We start from the raw sequence: 20,926 nt of genomic DNA on the forward strand, positions 1-20,926 counted from the left end.
TCTCTATCCCCCTCTTTTTCTCCCTTTCTCTCTATCCCCCTCTTTTTCTCCCTCTCTCTCTATCCCCCTCTTTTTCTCCCTCTCTCTATCCCCCCTCTTTTTCTCCCTCTCTCTCTATCCCCCTCTTTTCTCCCTCTCTCTCTATCCCCCTCTTTTTCTCCCTCTCTCTCTATCCCCCTCTTTTTCTCTCCCTCTCTCTCTATCCCCCTCTTTTTCTCCCTCTCTCTCTATCCCCCTCTTTTCTCCCTCCCCCTCTCTCTATCCCCCTCTTTTTCTCCCTCTCTCTCTATCCCCCTTTTTCTTTTTCTCCCCCTCTCTCTCTATCCCCCTCTTTTTCTCCCTCTCTCTCTATCCCCCTCTTTTTCTCCCTCTCTCTCTATCCCCCTCTTTTTCTCCCTCTCTCTCTAGATCTCTTTGTATTCTGCATTCGCTGAGCTTTTTCACAATGTTATTATAGAACAAAGTGGTTCTGGGTTTTTCTGTGCTCTCTCTCTCTCTCTCTCTCTCTCTCTCTGTGAGGCAGGCAGCGCAGCAGAGCGGTGAACTCAGTGTGTTCTCACGTCTGTATTGGGCAGGCTGGTGGTGTGTGAGAGAGCACTGAGCAGCACTGAGCAGGGATGAGCACCAGGCAGTGAGGAAGAGAACGACAGAGTAAAAAAGGAGTGCAGCTGTGGAGAACGAGAGCTGGCATACCTCTCTCTCTCTCCCTCCATCTCTCTCAGTCTGTCTCCCCCACTCCCATGCTGTTGTGATAGACAGCACGGCACTCTCGGCTCGGCTGCATGGAGGCACAGGGAGGGGCAGGGAGCCCAGGTAGGTGCAGCTTTATGTTATCCACTGTTAGCATAGAATACATCAGCCTAGACCAGACTGTCCATCACCATGTCTTTCCAGATGGACTCTATGTTATGTTTATTCCATGTTAGTCTATCATACCAGCCTCTTTCACTCTATTGTCACATTTAAATTCTCTGTTAGCCCAGACTTGGTTTCTGAGAATAGGTGCTCTGTTTTACCCCAGACATATACTCTAGCAGCCTAGATGGTTATGTTAGTTAAATCATGTACTCTGCCAGCTTTGACTGTATAATAGTATATTAGTGTCAGTAATTCTCTTAACAGTGGGTTCTGTTAATGTATTAGCCCACCTGCAGTGCACATCAGTGGACTGCAGATGATACTGTAGAGTAGAGGAAACAGTAGCCAACATTAAGGATGGAAATAAGATAGTGGTGGATGTTTCTACAGGTCTGAATTGGAGAATATATAACGTGTTAATGACTCCATACTATTCTTAGCATGTTTAGACTAAATGCAGATGAAATATGTGTTGAATGGTTACATGTAATGACATGGTTGGGAACGGAAGGAAGATGAACACATGTTCATGTTGCTGTTATCAGATATGAAGGATGTTGTTGTGTGTAGAGCTAGTTCAGTACCCTGTGTTGACACAATGTAGTTAATAAGATGTGGTAAACAAGATGTGATTTGTATGGTATCAATTAGACACAATACCTTAATGACATTGATAAAACGGATCATAGCAACATCATTTCCTGTAGGATGGATTGTTATCTGTGATAAAGGAAAAAGGATGGATGTTCGATGAGAGAAATAACAGTGTGGTGGGAGAAGGGCGTGGAGAGACTTACTTCCTGTTGCCTTTACTGTTGAAAGAAGATTGATTTGATTTGAACCGATATGTTGAGTTTGATTAAACTATTGTGGTGAATGCAATCAGTGTGTGAGAGAGAACCTGATTCAGAGGAAGTCCTGCGTGATTGCTAGGAGCAGTGTGAGCCAAAACCTGAAAGAGCAGTCTTTCAAACAGCACACTCCAGTCCTTTCACTGTTGGCTGGTGGTGTGTTCACCATGTCCCATTAAACACACTGTGTACGGATGGTCTGCTCATGACACACACTGAGTGCTCAGTCAGTAGGCATTTACAGTGGGACACACTGGGTCAAGAGGAGCATGAGGTAGTGTCAGCTCAGTCATCACGTTGACTGACCTATTAGAGACGGTCCTAGTGAATAAGACCCCATCCAATTACTCATTTGATATGGCTTGGATATACCAGAGATCTCTGCAGACGGCGAGGTTAAGTTTATTACTTTCATATGATCAGTAGGATTGTACAATAAGCCATTCCAGAGCATTGAGAAACAGATTAACAGTCCTCTCTTTTGAAAAGTGTCTCAGGTTGGGGGCACGTTAGGTGGCTAGGCTAGCTACCTGACTCATTGACACATTTACCCTAGACCATGTAGGACTGACACTCATTCATCTAGGATGTATGTCTGACCCACTAAGGATAAAGACACATACAACCTCAGTCCCCAGAGCCACATTGGTACAGTAGCTGGTTTAGTCAATGAGTCTCCTCATATGTCACTATCACTGCACTACCTAGCAGATCCATCTCATTCTAGAGCATTCTTTACAGTACACATATTTATAGTATCAACATTGACATGTGCCATGTATAGTCATACTTGGTGGCTAACAAAATAATGGAAGCAAGGCATTACATACTGTGATGAGCCTTTCATACTGTGATGTGCCATTGTGTAATGGGAATATTTAAGATGTTTATGCAGGCCAACACATAAGATTCCCAGTGTTCTAATTCAGACACTCATTTGTGTATGGTTTGATGGTCACTAGACCTGACACTGAATATTATAGATTTTTCTCATATCTGATGATAGTGATTGACTCCAGACTGGAGGTACACGGACAGAGGACACTGACTGTTATTGTATTCTGTGACACAATGTAATTCTGTAGCAGCTGATTTTGTGACTTCCTACAAGCCTCTCAGTGGGCGTTTACGGAACATTGGTGCTGTGAGATTAGAATATGTTATCTGCTTCTGTTCTGGAAGAGTTGTATTAAACCAGATTGATTTTGATTGATGTCATCTGTGACTGCTCTTATTTTTTATTCACCTTGAAAAACCCCTACTACACTTTGATTGAATACTCTGTGTGTGTCTATGCATGTAAAACATGATTGGCAATTGATTTAAGGTGTAAACCACAGGAGGTTGCTGGCACCTTAACTGGGGAGGATGGGCCCGTGGTAATAGCTGGAGTGGAATGGTATCAAATACATCAAACATATGGTTTCCATGTGTTTGATGCCATTCCATTCACTACGTTCCAGCCATTATTGTCAGCCATCCTCCCCTCAGCAGCCTCCAGTGGTGTAAACATTAATTGTGTGACTATGAGGCAGATTGACAGACAGAGAGGGGTAACAGACATGGGAAATGAAGCAGCAAATGGTAAATAGTATCACCACCTCATTATAGAGAAGGGAAAGTGGAGCTGTATTCTCTCAGCTTGTTTGGACCCTCGCTGCAAAAATAAATCGATAGCCAACAGCAAGCCTTGTATCCAGGGTGAAATGGGAATCCATCATGTTTAGTCTGTGACTTGCTCTGCCAACCCTTTGAAATGCCACACCCTTCTCTGTGTGACACACACACACACACACACACACACACACACACACACACACACACACACACACACACACACACACACACACACACACACACACACACACACACACACACACACACACACACACACACACACACACACACACACACACACACACACACAAACTGTGCCAAAGATGCTCTTCTCCATTCCTGAGGACGTGGATGTTTCCACAGTGATTGTGCAGTCTGAGGGACAACATGATGATGATGTCCAACAGAGGCTTGGGGAGGGCAGCCCAGCAGGGAGTTAGGATGTTAACCTCTAGAACGCTCCTGCTGCTACTTTCTCACCTATCTCTTTCCTCTTTTCACCCACACCTTCATTCCGCTCCCCCTCTCATCTATCTCCATCCCTCTCTCCTCCCTGTCTGCTGTGTTCTGCGCTAACGCTTGTTGCTGCAGAGTCAGTGAGGTAGCAATGTGCCGCATGACTCAGAGGAATCTGGAGATCAAATCAAATCAAATCAAATTTTATTTGTCACATGTGCCGAATATAACAGGTGTGTGTGTGTGTGTGTGTGTGTGTGTGTGTGTGTGTGTGTGTGTGTGTGTGTGTGTGTGTGTGTGTGTGTGTGTGTGTGTGTGTGTGTGTGTGTGTGTGTGTGTGTGTGTGTGTGTGTGTTCGCATGTACACTTACATGTGTGAAAATGTGCACGTGTGTGTGAATGTGTGACAGTTTGATCAAGTGTGTATGGATTTCTACTAGAGTGGGGAGTGTGCGCTGTAGATGACTGCGCATGTAAGTGTACTGAATGTTCAGGTGTATATAGGCATGTGTGAGAGAGACTAGAGGTATCTGTATGTGGCTGTATGTTGGTTTGTGAGTCTTCTAAGATACACCTCAGCTCCCTGGATAATATTCCATGACTCAGAGCCTGGTGGAATGTAGTCTTCCTCCAAGGAATGTGTTGTCTCAGAACATCAGATGAGACAGCCGTTTTCAATTTAAACCTAATTGAATGTCCAACTCGGCCTAGTACACAAGCACATCCACATAAGTCTATTTCCATCACTGTCTGTACGTGACTCACACACACTGGAGGAGATCTAAACTACCTTTACACACAACTTCAAACATTCACACACACACACACACACACACACACACACACACACACACACACACACACACACACACACACACACACACACACACACACACACACACACACACACACACACACACACACACACACACACACACACACACACACACACACACACACACACACACACACACACACACACACACACACATGTGTAAACCTGTCTATGGTAAAGCCCACAGCATGCAGTGTTAAGGAAAAGGAGCAGAGCTATTCAGGGGTTCATGTGGATACAGAAGGTGATGTAATAACCTGGGGATTAATGTTACTGTAGATTATCATCAGTACTCGTGGTTAACCTTCTGTTCAACCCCTCCTATTACACTAAATATTACACTAGATGTGGGGGAGTTATGCAATAGAAAGTGGATCATCTAACTGTGTGAGCCTGGTAGAAGAGTAATATGAACATTTCATCCCTTGTCCTCTTTGAAAAGCTACACAGAATGACGACCCTGTGGTAATTGTAGTCCAAAGGGATAAAAACCTAAACTCTGAAATGAGAGGGGAAATAAAGGGATAGAGAACCACAGTAAAAAGGTTTAGTGAAGTGGATGAAATGAGAGTTTCAGAGTTTTAACTCTTTAAATAAAACATGTGAGTGAGTATAGGGAGGCTCTGAGGCGGTGGTTCATTGACACGGAGGTAGTGAAACTGAAACAGTAGAGCTACTGTCACTAGACAACCTTTTACATAACAACACACATTGTCTTTTCCCTGTGAGCAAAGCACAGCACAGGACAGTGAAACAGGCTCTGTAGAAAGACAGGAGCAACAAGATATCTGAAAATAGAACTAAGACAAACTCTTTCTCATCTGACAATTGAAATGCTATAAAAACAGAATTTTCCACTTTGAAACGTACACTGTGGGGTTCCATTGCAGAAAATGTAATAATTATTGATTTTTCAACACATTTTGAGATTCTAGATTGGTGGCTATACGCTTTCTGTTACAACCCAAATGCCAATACTGGTATTTTATGCAGTGTTTATTTAGACTGTGTGTGTGTGTGTGTGTGGGCGTGCGTGTTTGTGTGTATTCATGTATGTATGCACGTATGTGTGCAAGTGTGTGTGTCTGTGTTATACAGCATTGTGCACAGCAGGGTGGGTCCGTAAACAAATGTCACACAAGACATCCTCAGGAGAAGATGGATGGGCATGGTCACCCAGAATAGCCTGCTAGTCACTCACTGCTTCCTGAGGCGAGACGCACAGTGGCTAAATATGATTACCAGCACACAGCATAAATGCATCACAAAACACATCTGCCAGACATGAATAAAAGGAGATCGTGGATGCAGGAAGGGCTAGACAGTGACAACGAACACTCACTCTTACCTGTCTCATTTGCTCTCTCCCTCTTTTCCTGTGTGTGTGTGCGTACGTGTGTACTTACATGTGTGTGTATGTGTGTGTGTTTACCACCACAGAGCCCAATAAAGACATCCAGAAGTTGCTGAAGCCCTCCAGCTCAGGAGACCTTTCCAAGGAGTTGTACCATCACCCAGTGGGGGAAGAGGAGGGAGGGCTCCCAGGACACACCGCTGGCCTGCTGCACGTCACCGAGAGGAGACGTGAGTACCGGGGTAAGGGGAGCGATGGAGGAGTGGTGGATAGATGGATGGAGGGTGGATTGAATGGATAGAAAAAAGGAATGGGGGAGGATGGGGAGGATAGTAATTAGGGGATGGCTAAAGGATGGCAGTTGGATGGCATTTTGGATGGAATTTTAACTACTGTATATAATATGGCTAGTAAGGCAACATTTTTTAAATCTATATGGTTCTACAAAGAACCTTTAGATTGAGAAAGTTCTTTATAGAACCAACCAAGGGTTGTAACCATAGCAGAACCCTTTTTTAGAGGTCCTATAAAGAACCATGCTCATAAGTTTCTACAGTGCCTTGCGAAAGTATTCGGCCCCCTTGAACTTTGCGACCTTTTGCCACATTTCAGGCTTCAAACATAAAGATATAAAACTGTATTTTTTTGTGAAGAATCAACAACAAGTGGGACACAATCATGAAGTGGAACGACATTTATTGGATATTTCAAACTTTTTTAACAAATCAAAAACTGAAAAATTGGGCGTGGTTTCATATAGAACCATTCAAAAATATTCTATATACAGTAGCAAGAAAAAAGGACCATTCTCAATCTTAAGGTTCTTTGTAGAACCGTAGTGTGGTTTATATTCTGGTTTACTAGCCATATTATATTGTTAAAAATCCATTGCAGTTATTATTTTGTGTGTCAGCTCTGGAATGGCTGTGGGTCCCTGAGGAGATTATTGATATCTACTGACTTAGTCAATCATTCTGAATTGACACAAGGCCATATGTGAATCTTTCACAAGACAACATCACTGGCGTTAGTCATATTTCATATTTAATAGCGTAACACAACAGTTTAGAACAACTGGAATTACACCCTCACTCACGGTTGCACAAAAAAGCTGCGAATAAAACCACGCCCCAAAATATTTGAATGAGCTGCCGCCCGTACATTTTAATTATCACTAAAGTAAAATCAAATTGAGCTGCAAAGAACCATTGAAGGGCTCAAATTGTTGCACAAGTGTACACTGTGGTCAGTCCATCACTTCCTCTGGGGTTAAATTGAGATATATTGCACCCATCTTCCCAGTTCCAGTAACCCGACTTCCACCTTTTCCTCTACCCATCCACACTTCCAATCCCCCAGCTAAAAGGCATCATTGTGTGTCTGTCCCCCCACAGAGGGAGCCCTGTGTTACTGTGTCTATCTACACCTGCCCACAGACACGCACACAGACACACAGACAGACACAGGCCTCACAAGGAAGTCTTTATCTACCCAACGACTAAACACCCATTCAGGGAGACAGCCACTACAGCCCAGTATCTGTGTCCTTCTGCCTTAAAGAGACACCTGGGGCACAGTTACCCTACAGACAGAGAGGGAAACCCTTGAGTTACATCATAAAACTAGTAAATTTATTTTCTACAACAGTTTATGTATTGTGGGGAGCGAATAACAATTGGATAAAGTTGTTAATAGCCCTCTTGCTGAGTTTGGCTGGACCCAATGACTTTGTTACCTCTAGATAAGGTCAAGTCCAGTTTACTGGCTCTGAGCCAAGCATCACACTGTGCACTATAACCAATCCTACTGAGGCACAGTGGAAGCCCCTGTTAAAGCCTGAGTGTATGAGAATATTTTGGGAATCATTATAGCCTCATTATAGGCTGTTTGTTGAGACTGGCTGATCTATACTGTGCTCATCATTTTGCTAAAGGGGGAGACCCTTGCAACTGTCTTTCTAGCTTACCCCGTCACCCCCCTCGATCCTCATTATAGGCTGCTCTGGCTAGGCTAATGATCAGTGAGCAATGGGGTGGCTGGGGGGCCTGGGGGGGTCAGATACAGAGGCATTCTACTGTTTGATGGAGCCCCCAGTCTCTCCGCCGCTCCCCTCAGCCAGACGACTGCTATTGACGGCCCAGCATACCAGGCAATTATCTCAGTCTTCACTAAGGCAGATTAGCCCTCTTCTCCCTCATCTTTCTCTCCCCAGATTTGTTTTCTTATCTCTCACTCTCTCTCAATTTTTATTTCCAATTGAGTTTGTCCATTCTTCTTTTCCATTACATGTATACTCTTCCCTCTCCCCTTATCTTACATTCTATTACATTTTCAATATACAGTACACCCTGGCAGAGAGGAGAGACAGAGACAGAAACAGAGACAGAGAGATCCCTGAGTACAACCCCAGAGAGAACATAGAGTGAAGGGCAGTGAGAGAAGGCAGAGACAAGAGAAGAAGGGAAAGAACAATAACAAGGAAATACCTGAGGCTGCATTTAACAAGGGGCCAAAAGTCAAAGAAATAGCCAAAGTCATTTCTAAGTCCTCTTTATTTCTTCTAATTTTCTATTTGTAACCGTCAGCCAAAAACAACAGGAGGGGTCAGGACAACAAGGACAAGTGGTTGGTTGGTTTGTGTGTGTGTGTGCTTTCACAAGTGGGCTACTGCTTAGTATCCATTCAACAGCTGCCATACAAGTCTAATGTATGAATGTCACCTTTCCTTCTCAATGTGAATGCATTATGGGTATAGTCCCATCAATGGGCTGCCAGAGAGACACTTAATGGGTTGAGAGAGAGCAACAACCGTTTCTCTCCATCTCTCTCACCAACCTTGCTGGGAGGAAAAATGTGTTACTGATCAATTATTCAAGGAGAAGTGGGGGTGGGAGTAGACAGAAGAGGAGGGTTACAGGAGGGGTAGAGGAAAGAAATTAACAAAGGGGACTGGGATGACTGTAACTAGTTTAGAGAGAGAAAAAAAAGAGAGAGATATAGCGGAGGTGGAATTTCTTTATAACCCCTTTCTGTCTTCATCTCTCCTCCCTCCCTCTCTCTCCTAAGTAATTTGAACTACAACTCTTCCATCCATCCCTCCTCTCTCTCTTTCTCTCCCTTCCTCTCTACTTCTCTTGCTGGGAGATTCAAAGAGACAGACAGCCGTGGGCAAGCCTATTCCGGCCTCTGGGGAGAACTCATCTAGTAGAAGCTATTCTCACAGTCTGATCTTAGGCCCTCCCTCTCGCACGCACACACACACACACACACACACGCACACACACACACACATTGTACCCTACATTCCTCTTCTATATTCACACTTTCCCTCCATCCCTCAATACATTCTTAAACCCAAATAATTTTGTCAGGGAGGGGTTGCACCTGACGCATGCCCTGAGGGTGTGTCGGCTTAGAGGACTGATGAAGTAGAATATAGTATGGGGGTATTGGAGTAGGACAGCACCCTCCATATAATAGATTTTGTAGATTTATTAAAATATGCATGGGCATTTTTCATTATCCAGCTTGCTCATGGTCTGGTCTAATGGCTAGAATATAGCCAAAACCATACCACATACCAGGGCTTCATTCACAATCAGAGCTGCTCTGCTGCTGTGTGAGACTGCTGACAGCTGTGGACGCAGGCTCTTTCATTCCCCCCATCAAAACCAATATAGGGCAGGTGTTACTTCTTTCAGGTCCGATACTATGGCTATCATGACCCTTTAACCTTGTGTTTTCAGCCCCAGAGTCTGAGCGTGGCTAATGTCATGCTGTTACGCCTGACAGGCTTCGGTAATGCCTTTTATTAGAGTCGTAACATGGGTGATCATACCAGCATATATATCTGGTGAGGTAATTGAAGAGCCTGGCCTGCACAGATTTAATGGCTCTACTTACAGTTATTTACAATCGCTAGGACCCATTTCTCAATACTTAGGTCACTTTTTCAAAACGCTTCACACAGTGAGCACAACATCAGTCTATGTGGGCTAAACTGTGGATAATTATTCATTGCTTTGGCACAAAAATGCATTCAATGACTACATCTTTCAAATTTCATGAATTATTTTCTCACTCGGTGTAACGGCTCTCGTCAGAATGAGGATCGGACCAAATCTCAGCGTGGTGAGTGTTCATGATATTTAATTTCTCAAAACATACTTGAACAAAGTAACAAAGTTAAAAACCGAAACAGTTCTGTCAAGTGCAGACACTAAACAGAAACTACCTACCCACAAAACACAGGTGGTAAAATGGCTGCCTAAGTTTGATTCCCAATCAGAGACAACGATAGACAGCTGACTCTGATTGGGAACCACACTCAGGCAAAAACAAAGAAATAGAAAACAAAGAAATAAAGAACCTAGAATGTCCACCCTAGTCACACCCTGGCCTAACCAAAATAGAGAATAAAAGCCTCTCTATGGCCAGGGCATGACACTCAGACACAACCACCACCAAAACTCTATGTACAGTGGGGCAAAAAAGTATTTGGTCAGCCACCAATTGTGCAAGTTCTCCCACTTAAAAATATGAGAGAGGTCTGTACTTTTGATCATAGGTACACTTCAACTATGACAGACAAAATGAGAAAAAAAATCCAGGAAATCACATTGTAGGATTTTTTATGAATTTATTTGCAAATGATGGTGGAAAATAAGTATTTGGTCACCTACAAACAAGCAAGATTTCTGTCTCTCACAGACCTGTAACTTCTTCTTAAGGAGGCTCCTCTGTTCTCCACTCGTTACCTGTATTAATGGCATCTGTTTGAGCTTGTTATCAGTAGAAAAGACACCTGTCCACAACCTCAAACAGTCACACTCCAAACTCCACTATGGCCAAGACCAAAGAGCTGTCAAAGGACACCAGAAACAAAATTGTAGACCTGCACCAGGCTGGGAAGACTGAATCTGCAATAGGTAAGCAGTTTGGTTTGAAGAAATCAACTGTGGGAGCAATTATTAGGAAATGGAAGACATACAAGAACACTGACAATCTCCCTCGATCTGGGGCTCCACGCAAGATCTCACCCCGTGGGGTCAAAATGATCACAAGAACGGTGAGCAAAAATCCCAGAACCACACAGGGGGACCTAGTGAATGACCTGCAGAGAGCTGGGACCAAAGTAACAAAGCCTACCATCAGTAACACACTACGCCGCCAGGGACTCAAATCCTGCAGTGGCAGACGTGTCCCCCTGCTTAAGCCAGTACATGTCCACGCCCGTCTGAAGTTTGCTAGAGAGCATTTGGATGATCCAGAAGAAGATTGGGAGAATGTCATATGTTCAGATGAAACCAAAATGGAACTCTTTGGTAAAAACTCAACTCGTCGTGTTTGGAGGACAAAGAATGCTGAGTTGCATCAAAAGAACACCATACCTACTGTGAAGCATGGGGGTGGAAACATCATGCTTTGGGGCTGTTTTTCTGGGACCAGGACGACTGATCCGTGTAAAGGAAAGAATGAATGGGGCCATGTATCGTGAGATTTTGAGTGAAAACTTCCTTCCATCAGCAAGGGCATTGAAGATGAAACGTGGCTGGGTCTTTTAGCATGACAATGATCTCAAACACACCGCCCGGGAAACGAAGAGTGGCTTCGTAAGAAGCATTTCAAGGTCCTGGAGTGGCCTTGCCAGTCTCCAGATCTCAACCCCATAGATTACATTTACATTTTACATTTAAGTCATTTAGCAGACGCTCTTATCCAGAGCGACTTACAAATTGGTGCATTCACCTTATGACATCCAGTGGAACAGTCACTTTACAATAGTGCATCTAAATCTTAAAGGGGGGGGGGAGAGGGAATACTTATCCTATCCTAGGTATTCCTTAAAGAGGTGGGGTTTCAGGTGTCTCCGGAAGGTGGTGATTGACTCCACTGTCCTGGCGTCGTGAGGGAGTTTGTTCCACCATTGGGGGGCCAGAGCAGCGAACAGTTTTGACTGGGCTGAGCGGGAGCTGTACTTCCTCAGTGGTAGGGAGGCGAGCAGGCCAGAGGTGGATGAACGCAGTGCCCTTGTTTGGGTGTAGGGCCTGATCAGAGCCTGGAGGTACTGAGGTGCCGTTCCCCTCACAGCTCCGTAGGCAAGCACCATAGATAGATAATCTTTGGAGGGAGTTGAAAGTCCATGTTGCCCAGCAACAGCCCCAAAACATCACTGCTCTAGAGGAAATCTGCATGGAGGAATGGGCCAAAATACCAGCAACAGTGTGTGAAAACCTTGTGAAGACTTACAGAAAATGTTTGACCTCTGTCATTGCCATCAAAGGGTATATAACAAAGTATTGAGATAAACTATTGTTATTGACCAAATACTTATTTTCCACCATAATTTGCAAATAAATTGATTAAGAATCCTACAATGTGATTTTCTGGATATTTTTTCTCTCATTTTGTCTGTCATAGTTGAAGTGTACCTATGATGAAAATGACAGGCCTCTCTCATCTTTTTAAGTGGGAGAACGTGCACAATTGGTGGCTGACTAAATACCTTTTTGCCCCACTGTACTTACAGGCCAATTTGCACATGCTTACATACTTGTTTTAAAACTATTAAACTTAAGTTCAAAACCTAACATAACACAGAGTTGAATAAGATAGCAATTTGCCACATTTAAATGTATTCCAAATCTAAAAAAGGAAATACTATCAAAACAATTCGACCAACCACATCTGATTCCCATTGTAGCTGAACACCTACCCAGGTGTTAGTCTTTGAATTTCATTACCATCTATACAAAAGAGGGCATCTTAAAAATAATGCAGTACTGTAATGTAAACATGGACCCAGCCAGAGATAGAGAAGTGGCTGACAGAGGAAGAAGAGTGGCTGGGAGAGGGAGAGGAGTACGTATTGTGGCGTACAGCAGGTCAGCCACCTGGGGGAGACTCGTCAAGGCTTGGTAACAGGTGGAGTATACATTGGGGCTGCTTGGGAGCTGGTGAGTAATCAAGGGCGGATTGCTCACCAGCTGTACGAGGCCCATAAAGCTGCCAGAAGGGCAGCACACAGGGAGAGGACTAGAGGATGTGAGGTGGCTTCTATGTGGTTGGATACGTTTACCCGAGCTAAGCCGAGGGAGTTGAGTTTGTGTGCCCGACAGGATACAGGAGACGTGCCCAACCGGAGCCCAGGAGATGGTGTCCTGGAGAGGGACTCATGGGGTAGACCTTTTCTTTTTGATTTATTATTTAATAAACACCCTTGAAACCGAGCTGATCATACTCTGTCCGTGTCTGATCTATGTAAATGTCTTGACCAAACCCCCTGGTCTGCCACAAATGGTGGAGAATGCAGGTACTCTGATAATGTGGTCAGATCAGGGTTGACATTTACACAGTTTCAGCATGGACGAGTTTATAGCTCAGTTCGTCCGGGCCCAACAAGCACAACAGGCAGTTCAGGAATGAAAAACAAAATGTCCGCCTTGTTAACCTGTTACTCCTACCCCCTACTTTTTTGAACATTCTGTTAAAAATCGCGCAACATTTCAGCGCCCTGCTACTCATGCCAGGAATATAGTATATGCATATGATTAGTATGTGTGGATAGAAAACACTCAGACGTTTATAAAACTGGTTAAATAACGGCTGTGACTATAACAGAACGTGCGTTTCATCGAAAAGTGCAGGAAAATCTGATCACTGAAAATGGGAAAATATATCCATGCGCCACTTCAACCCATTGTTAAACGTGATCCACATTAAATGGGGCCGACGTTGCAATACCTACAGCTTCCACACGATGTCAACAGTCTTGTCATTTGCCTACGATTTGTTTCTTGGTCAAACAGACACAAGGCAGCGCAGTTCTTCCTGTCTCCGACCGGATATTTTGGTTGAGATTTACCCGGACATTATTTCCAGACGTACAGCTATAGAATATACATCGCCTCGTGATCAATTTGATCGCTTATTAACGTTTACTAATACCTAAAGTTGCATTACAAAAGTATTTCGAAGTGTTTTGTGAAAGTTTATCGTCGACTTTTTTAATTTAAAAAAATGACGTTACGTTATAAAACGCTATTTTTTCCGTTGATCACACAGTCTTCATAGATCGATATCTAGGCTATATATGGACCGATTTAATCGAAAAAAAGACCCAATAGTGATGTTTATGGGACATCTAGGAGTGTTAACAAAGAAGATGGTCAAAGGTAATGAATGTTTTATATTTTATTTGTGCGTTTTGTGTAGTGCCGACTATGCTAATTATTTTGTTCACTTCCCCTGCGGGTCTTTTGGGGTGTTACATGCTATCAGATAATAGCTTCTCATGCTTTCGCCGAAAAGCATTTTAAAAATCTGACTTGTTGCCTGGATTCACAACGAGTGTAGCTTTAATTCAGTACCCTGCATGTGTATTTTAATGAACGTTTGAGTTTTAACGAGTGCTATTAGCATTTAGCGTAGCGCATTTGCATTTCCAGATGTCTAGATGGGACGCCTGCGTGTCAGGTAGGAGCAAGAGGTTAAGGAAGTCAGGAAGCTGCAATGAGGAGCGTCTCCTGAATCACATCCCAACCAGTTTTTAATGGAAGACGATGACCTCGAAACATACTTCTGTACATTTGAACGGACAGCACTACGGGAAGGATGGCCAAGACCGCAGTGGGCAAGTCTGCTGGCCCCGTTCTTCTCTGTGAATGCCCAAAAGGTGTATTGGGACCTGGACGACGAACAGGTGGATAACTACGATGGACTCAAACGGGAGATACTCAGCCGCTACGGGTACAGCCTAGCCCATCGAGCTTAACAGTTCCACGACTGGAGGTTCGTACATGAGGCCGCCCCCCGAGCCCAGATGAGCGACCTACTGCGCGTCACCAGGGCATGGCTCTTCACCGACGTATCCACCCTATCCATCCTCGACAAAGTGGTCCTGGATCGCTTCTTATGGACAATACCCCATGACATGAAGAGGGCAGCGAGTTTATGCGCATCCCAGAACTTGGAGGGCCTCCTGGAAGCAGTGGAGATGCAGAAGAAACTCAGGCACTGCTGAGTGAGAGCCGGGACGAGTCGGCGACCCGTCCAAAGGGACGGAAGGACAGCCCCACCGCAGTGTACCCCGAACCGGCAGTCGGCAGGGCCAAAGGACCGCAAACCCGTGGAGAGACAGCAGGGGTAGGGCCGACCCGACATCGGCGACCCCAGGTAGAGGGAGACCAAAGGAGGTGTTTTGAGTGTGGCGCCCAGGGGCACATTGCCTGGAATTGCCCGGCTCGAGAGGAGTCGATGCCATCAGCTAGCCCCGGAGGCGAGGTGGGTCATGCCGTGAACTATATCACCTCCTGTTGGGCACACGACAAGTCAACTGCACCCATAGTCCCGGTGAAGGTTGACGGATGTGACACGGAAGTGCTATTAGACTCCGTAACCACGGTTACGCTCGTAACAACGAGCCTGCTGAACCAGGAGACCAAACGGTGTAGGGAGATGTGCATTTCCTGTGTTCACGGTGACACAAAACGGTATCCCACCATATGGACCAACATCGTGACGCCACAAGGGAGCTGTCAGATGATGGTGGGTGCAGTACCAGAGATGCCGGTACCTCTCCTAGTGGGATGGGATTGTCCGCTGTTCGTGGCCCCATGGGGGCATGAGTTGATGAAGAAAGTATGAGCCGGCCGAAGAAGAGAGTGGGGACGACCCATCACCTGTGTGGCCCGGAAGCTGCCGGTTAACCAACCTGAGTCTACGGGTCCGGAGTCAGAGGGGGTGTCGAAACTCGAACCCCCTGGGGAACCACTGGAAGAGGAGCCCAGCCTCCCCCTCCTCGATTTCAAGGGGCCAGTCGAGACCCCCATGGGGGGCCAACTGAGGGGACAATTGTGGGAGGATCCGAATTTGATCCGAATTTCCGAATTTGAAAGCTGCCGCCACCCAAGTGATAGCAGTGGATGGACAGCTACTTCCAGGGGTAAGTGACTGGCAATACCCCCATTTCAAAATTAAGAATAACCTTTTGTATCAGGTGTCGCGCCAACAGGGGGAACTTCGAGAGGTAGTGTTGCCCCGATGGTACGTAGGAACCGTTCTTCAGCTGGCCCACACCCACCTGTTGGGGCACACCTGAGAATGGAGAAGACCCGGGATCGGATTGCCACCCGGTTCCACTGGCCCGGGATGTGGAAGACTACTGTCGCAGCTGCCCGGAGTGTCAACTCACTGCCCCGAAAGCACACTTCCAAAACCTTCTGGTCCCCCTGCCAATAATCGGGGTGCCCTTTGAACGCATCGCCATGGACATAGTGGGACCCCTGGTAAAGACTGCATGAGGACACAGGTACATCTTGGTAATATTGGACTATGCCACCAGGTATCCCGAGGCCATTCCCCTACGGGCGGTGGTGTACAAGGGAATCGCCCGGGAGCTGTTCCTCCTCTTTAGCCGGGTGGGCATCCCGAACGAGATCCTGACAGACCAAGGTACGGAGTTTATGTCCCGCCTCATGAAAGAGTTGTGTGCCCTCCTGCAGATCAAGCAGATCCGGATCTACGTTTTTCACCCGCAGACGGATGTGCTCGTCGAGCGCTTTAATAAAACGCTCAAACAGATGCTGCGGAAGATCATCGAGCAAGATGGGAAGAACTTGGACCAGCTACTACCCCACCTAATGTTCTCAATCTGAGAAGTACCCCAATCCTTAACTGGGTTTTCCCCGTTCAAACTCCTCTATGGGAGGAGGCCAAGCGGCCTACTGGACCTCGCCAATGAGGTGTGGAAAGCCCAACCGACCCCCCTTACGCAGCGTGGTAGAGCACGTGGAGACGATGCGGGAGCGGATGACAGCCATATGGCCAGTTGTGAGGGAACATCGACCCGGCACAGAAGCAAGAGCTCAGGGAGCTCGTCGATCGGAACACTGTGGTTTTCTCTGAGAAGCCGGGCCGCACGACCCTCATTGAACACCACATCCGTACTCAGCCCGGGGAAACAGTACGAAAGAGGCCATGTCGGATTCCGGAGGCCGGAAGGGAGGGCATGAAACAGGAAGTGGAGGCTATGCTGAGGATAGGGTTCGTGGAAGAGTCCCACAGTGCATGGTGCAGCCCCATCGTGTTGGTGCCCAAACCGGACGGTAGCCTCTGCTTCTGTAACGATTTCTGGGGGTGAACGACATCAGCTTGTTCGACGCATATCCCATGCCGAGGGTGGACGAGCTCATCGACCGATTGGGAAAGGCCCGGTACATCAGCACCCTTGACCTGACCAAAGGTTATTGGCAGGTACCGTTGGCAGCCTCCTCCCGGGAGAAGACAGTGTTTTCGACACCAGACGGGTTGTATCAGTACCGGGTGCTCCCGTTCGGTCTCCACGGAGCCCCGCCCAACTTCCAACGGCTGATGAACAGAGTGCTTCGACCCCACCAGCAGTACGCAGCGGCATATCTGGATGATATAATCATCCACAGCCAAGGTTGGGACGCACTCAGACAAGCCGAGTTGACTGCAAACCCCAAGAAATGCATGCTAGGGTTCGAGGAAGTGGAGTACCTGGGGTATTTGATCGGACGGGGGAACGTCAAGCTCCAGGAGAGGAAGGTTCACGCAGTGCGTGACTGGCCCGTTCCACGCACCAAGACACAGGTCAAGTCCTTCCTGGTACTTGCAGGATACTATAGCCGGTTTATCCCCAACTTTGCAGCTATAGCTTCCCCCCTCACCGATCTAACCAAGGCCCGCCTCTCGAAAACAGTGAAATGGACAGAGGAGACAGAAGCTGCGTTAAACAGTCTGAAAGAAGCGCTGTTCTCCCATCCGATTCTCGTAACGCCCGATTTCCAGGTGCCGATGGTGTTCCAGACAGAAGCATGTGATACGGAACTAGGGGCAACTCTGTCCCAGATACACAATGGGGAGGAGCATCCCATCCTGTACATCAGCCGAAAGCTGATGCCTAGGGAAAAGAAATACTCTATTGTGGTGAAAGAGTGTCTAGCGGTGAACTGGGCGCTAGACACTCTCAAGTATTACCTGCTAGGTACCCACTTCCCCCTGGTCACGGACCATGCTCCCCTGGTCTGGATGGCCAGGGGAAAGGACACAAACGATCGGGTCACCAGGTGGTTCTTGTCCCTTCAATGCTTCTCTTTTTCTGTTGTGCACAGGTCAGGGGCAAAGCATTGAAACGCGGATGCCCTATCGAGAAGGGAGACAGACGTTGCACTGATGACCGTCCCCTCCCCGACAGATCTAAGGGAGCTAAGGTGGCATACAGCAGGTCAGCCACCAGGGGGAGACTCGTCGAGGTGACCAGGGGGGTGACAACCTTTGCTAGTGTTATGGAAGAATCAGTTGTGCCAACCTAAAATTTGGTTTGAAGAACCGTGTGAAGAGTTTTGAAAAAGTGACTTAAGTATTGAGAAAACAGTCCTAGCGATTGTAAAACAAACTGCATTACGGTCGTGTCCAATTCAATTCCCTGTGTACTGTGTTTGCGTTAGGCTAGTCAAACCATTTCACACCATTATATCTAATTGACCTTATAAGCCAATGTCATCCACGCTGGTAAATATTGCTACATTAATGCACGTTACAACCATCTAAATACTAAAGATTGTTTACAGAGATGGGCTTTTTTTGGTGCAGTGCATCTGAAGAATGGTAAATGGATAGGGTTGATTAATAATAATATATTTATTTTATATAGAGCTTTTCAAACAATCTTGTTTAAAAAGAATATCAACAATAATTCAGGGAGCGCTTCATCAGGCAGCATCTGTCTCTGAAGTTTACAGCTACTCCTCCTCTGCAGGTAAGCTGGAACAGATCCACCACCAAAAAGTGTAGCACTCACCTGGATGTAAGCACCTGAGTAACCACCACACCTCAGCAGTAATCAGTGTCATGATGTTGGCCTGGGGGGTAGGTTTATGACAGTCATAAATACCTCTTCCCCCCTTTTTCCTCTCTCTACCCTACTGATGTTACATTTGCAAAACCCTTGGTTAACATAGAGATTCTGGGAACATCAGAAGGTGGGGGGAAATTAACTATATTCTGGTAATCCGACCAACGGAATACATGCAGTGGTACTTAATGAATATGACGTCAGTTCGGTTGTCATCTGAGACATTCTCATCAATGATAAGATGACATAAACTTTACAGTGGAAAGTCTACACATCCGAGTTATCGGATTCACATGGAATTGTTGTTCAATTTAAATGTTTGAATATGAAATTATTCGTGATGGGATGAAATGTGATTTTAGCTTCTAAAATGTGAGATTTGGGTTTTCATAAGCTAGGGCACTGCTCAATCAGTGGCCCGCCTCTGTGAAGGGACATGGGCAATAAAATGTTTCAAACACGCCCTCCTCTCCCTTCCTATATAAAGCCTTGACGACAATGTAAGCTCCTATTCCGAGGACGTGAGGATGAAGGTCCTATGTCAGAAAGGTTCAGATAATAACTACAGAACGAGGCCAACATCAGCATGAGCTTTGGTTGTGAATGGTATGAACTTTGAACTTTTATTCACTACAGAAGTGATACCTCCTAGCCATTGTGGTAGCAACAGCAGATGCAAATGAGGGTTAGGAAGGAACAGACAGAGTATCCCGTCTATCACCCAACGACATTACTACAACGTATCCAATTGACAACCAGAGACATTCTTCAAAGGACTCGGTTGGGCAACATGGCTTTCCATCTACCACCAACCTACCGAAGCGCAGCTCATAGTAAATATTTATTGCATTTTCCTTTTCCAAAAGGGCGGTAATTGAGAATGCATAAGATACTGTATTTACGATAGCACAGCTTCTTCCCTTTGTTCCTCAGTCTTCCCGCCCTTTCACTCAAACCCAGCCCCTTTTCTTTTGTGTAACAAGCTGTCATATCTGTTCCGCCCGCTAGGGACGTTTTCCTTTATGACGTAATTTGTAATCAAGTTATGATTTAATTATGTGTATGTGTAATTCTGTGTGATTAGTTAGGTATTTAGTAAATAAATAATTAAACCCAATTTTGTATTGCTGATTCAACTTGTGAGCCAGGTTTCGTGCAGATAACCAAGAATTTACAACTTTCAGATGAGACTGAATTAAGATGACAATTAATATTGACTGCTATTGATGTAAAATATTACTAGATCTTTAAGAGTTTATTCGGAAGATAACAGCTCTATAAATATTATTTTGTGGTGCCCGACTCTCTAGTTAATTACATTTACATGATTAGCTCAATCAGGTAATATTAATTACAGATAAATTATCTTATAGAATAGCATGTCATATCACTTAATCCGGCATAGCCAAAGACACGACATCAGCAACAGCCTCCTACGAGGCGAGCCTCTGTCATCCCCTCACACCACAGTCTACATCCTTCAGGAAACCAGGTGGAACAAACAGCCGGTGAATCATTCAAATTTAGATTAGCTAAGTGAACCAAGCAGGCCTGTAGAGATTTGCTCTAAGGGAGGAAACAACAAGCACACCATGGAGACAGAGCTCTTGACATCCCATAATGCTAATCAGGCCTTTATCACTGCATATGGTTCAGCTGATGCTGTGGAGTTCAGTTAACACCTCAGATACACACTGACTGACCCACAGTCTCCCCATTTGTACAGAGATCTGTACAGCAGGCTAGCCCAATGCCCTAGGGAGGTAGAAGTTGCCCTTAACCAAAGATCGAGGATCAGCTTAACCTCCCCAAATCCTGGCCTTCACAGATCAGTTTCTAGTGGCAACTTCCTCCCATCCAGTGAGGGAGGAGTAGTGCAAAGGGGCAGCCTGAGCCTCCCACGTGGTTAAATGAGTGGCTCATTAAGCGAAGGTGAGACAGGAGTGTCTGCTTCTCTGTCTCTGATCCTCTACGGCTGCAGTTGTCTCATTAGAAGACTTCAAACAACAGCGGAATGTCTTTACCTTCCTCTCCTCTCAACTCTCTCCTCACTGGCGTTCCTCTCAACTTTACTGTGT

At 45.6% G+C, this 20,926-nt stretch overlaps 1 protein-coding gene across 2 annotated transcripts in view; it reads left to right on the plus strand.

Annotated features, from left to right (window-relative positions):
- Window positions 1–523: 523 nt before the first annotated feature.
- LOC124035676 (dysbindin domain-containing protein 1-like) overlaps window positions 524–20,926 on the plus strand; it is a 53,171-nt gene continuing 32,768 nt past the window's right edge. The window contains exons 1-2 of one of the 2 annotated variants that reach the window (XM_046349256.1): window positions 524–813; window positions 6,058–6,213. In XM_046349256.1, the coding sequence (XP_046205212.1) occupies window positions 783–813; window positions 6,058–6,213 (187 nt within the window). In that variant the 5' untranslated portion in view covers window positions 524–782. The remainder of the gene's footprint in view (window positions 814–6,057; window positions 6,214–20,926) is intronic. The other variant, XM_046349257.1, reaches the window with a different exon arrangement.

Source organism: Oncorhynchus gorbuscha, linkage group LG05 (genome assembly GCF_021184085.1).
Source record: "Oncorhynchus gorbuscha isolate QuinsamMale2020 ecotype Even-year linkage group LG05, OgorEven_v1.0, whole genome shotgun sequence".
Classification (NCBI taxonomy): Eukaryota; Metazoa; Chordata; class Actinopteri; order Salmoniformes; family Salmonidae; genus Oncorhynchus; species Oncorhynchus gorbuscha.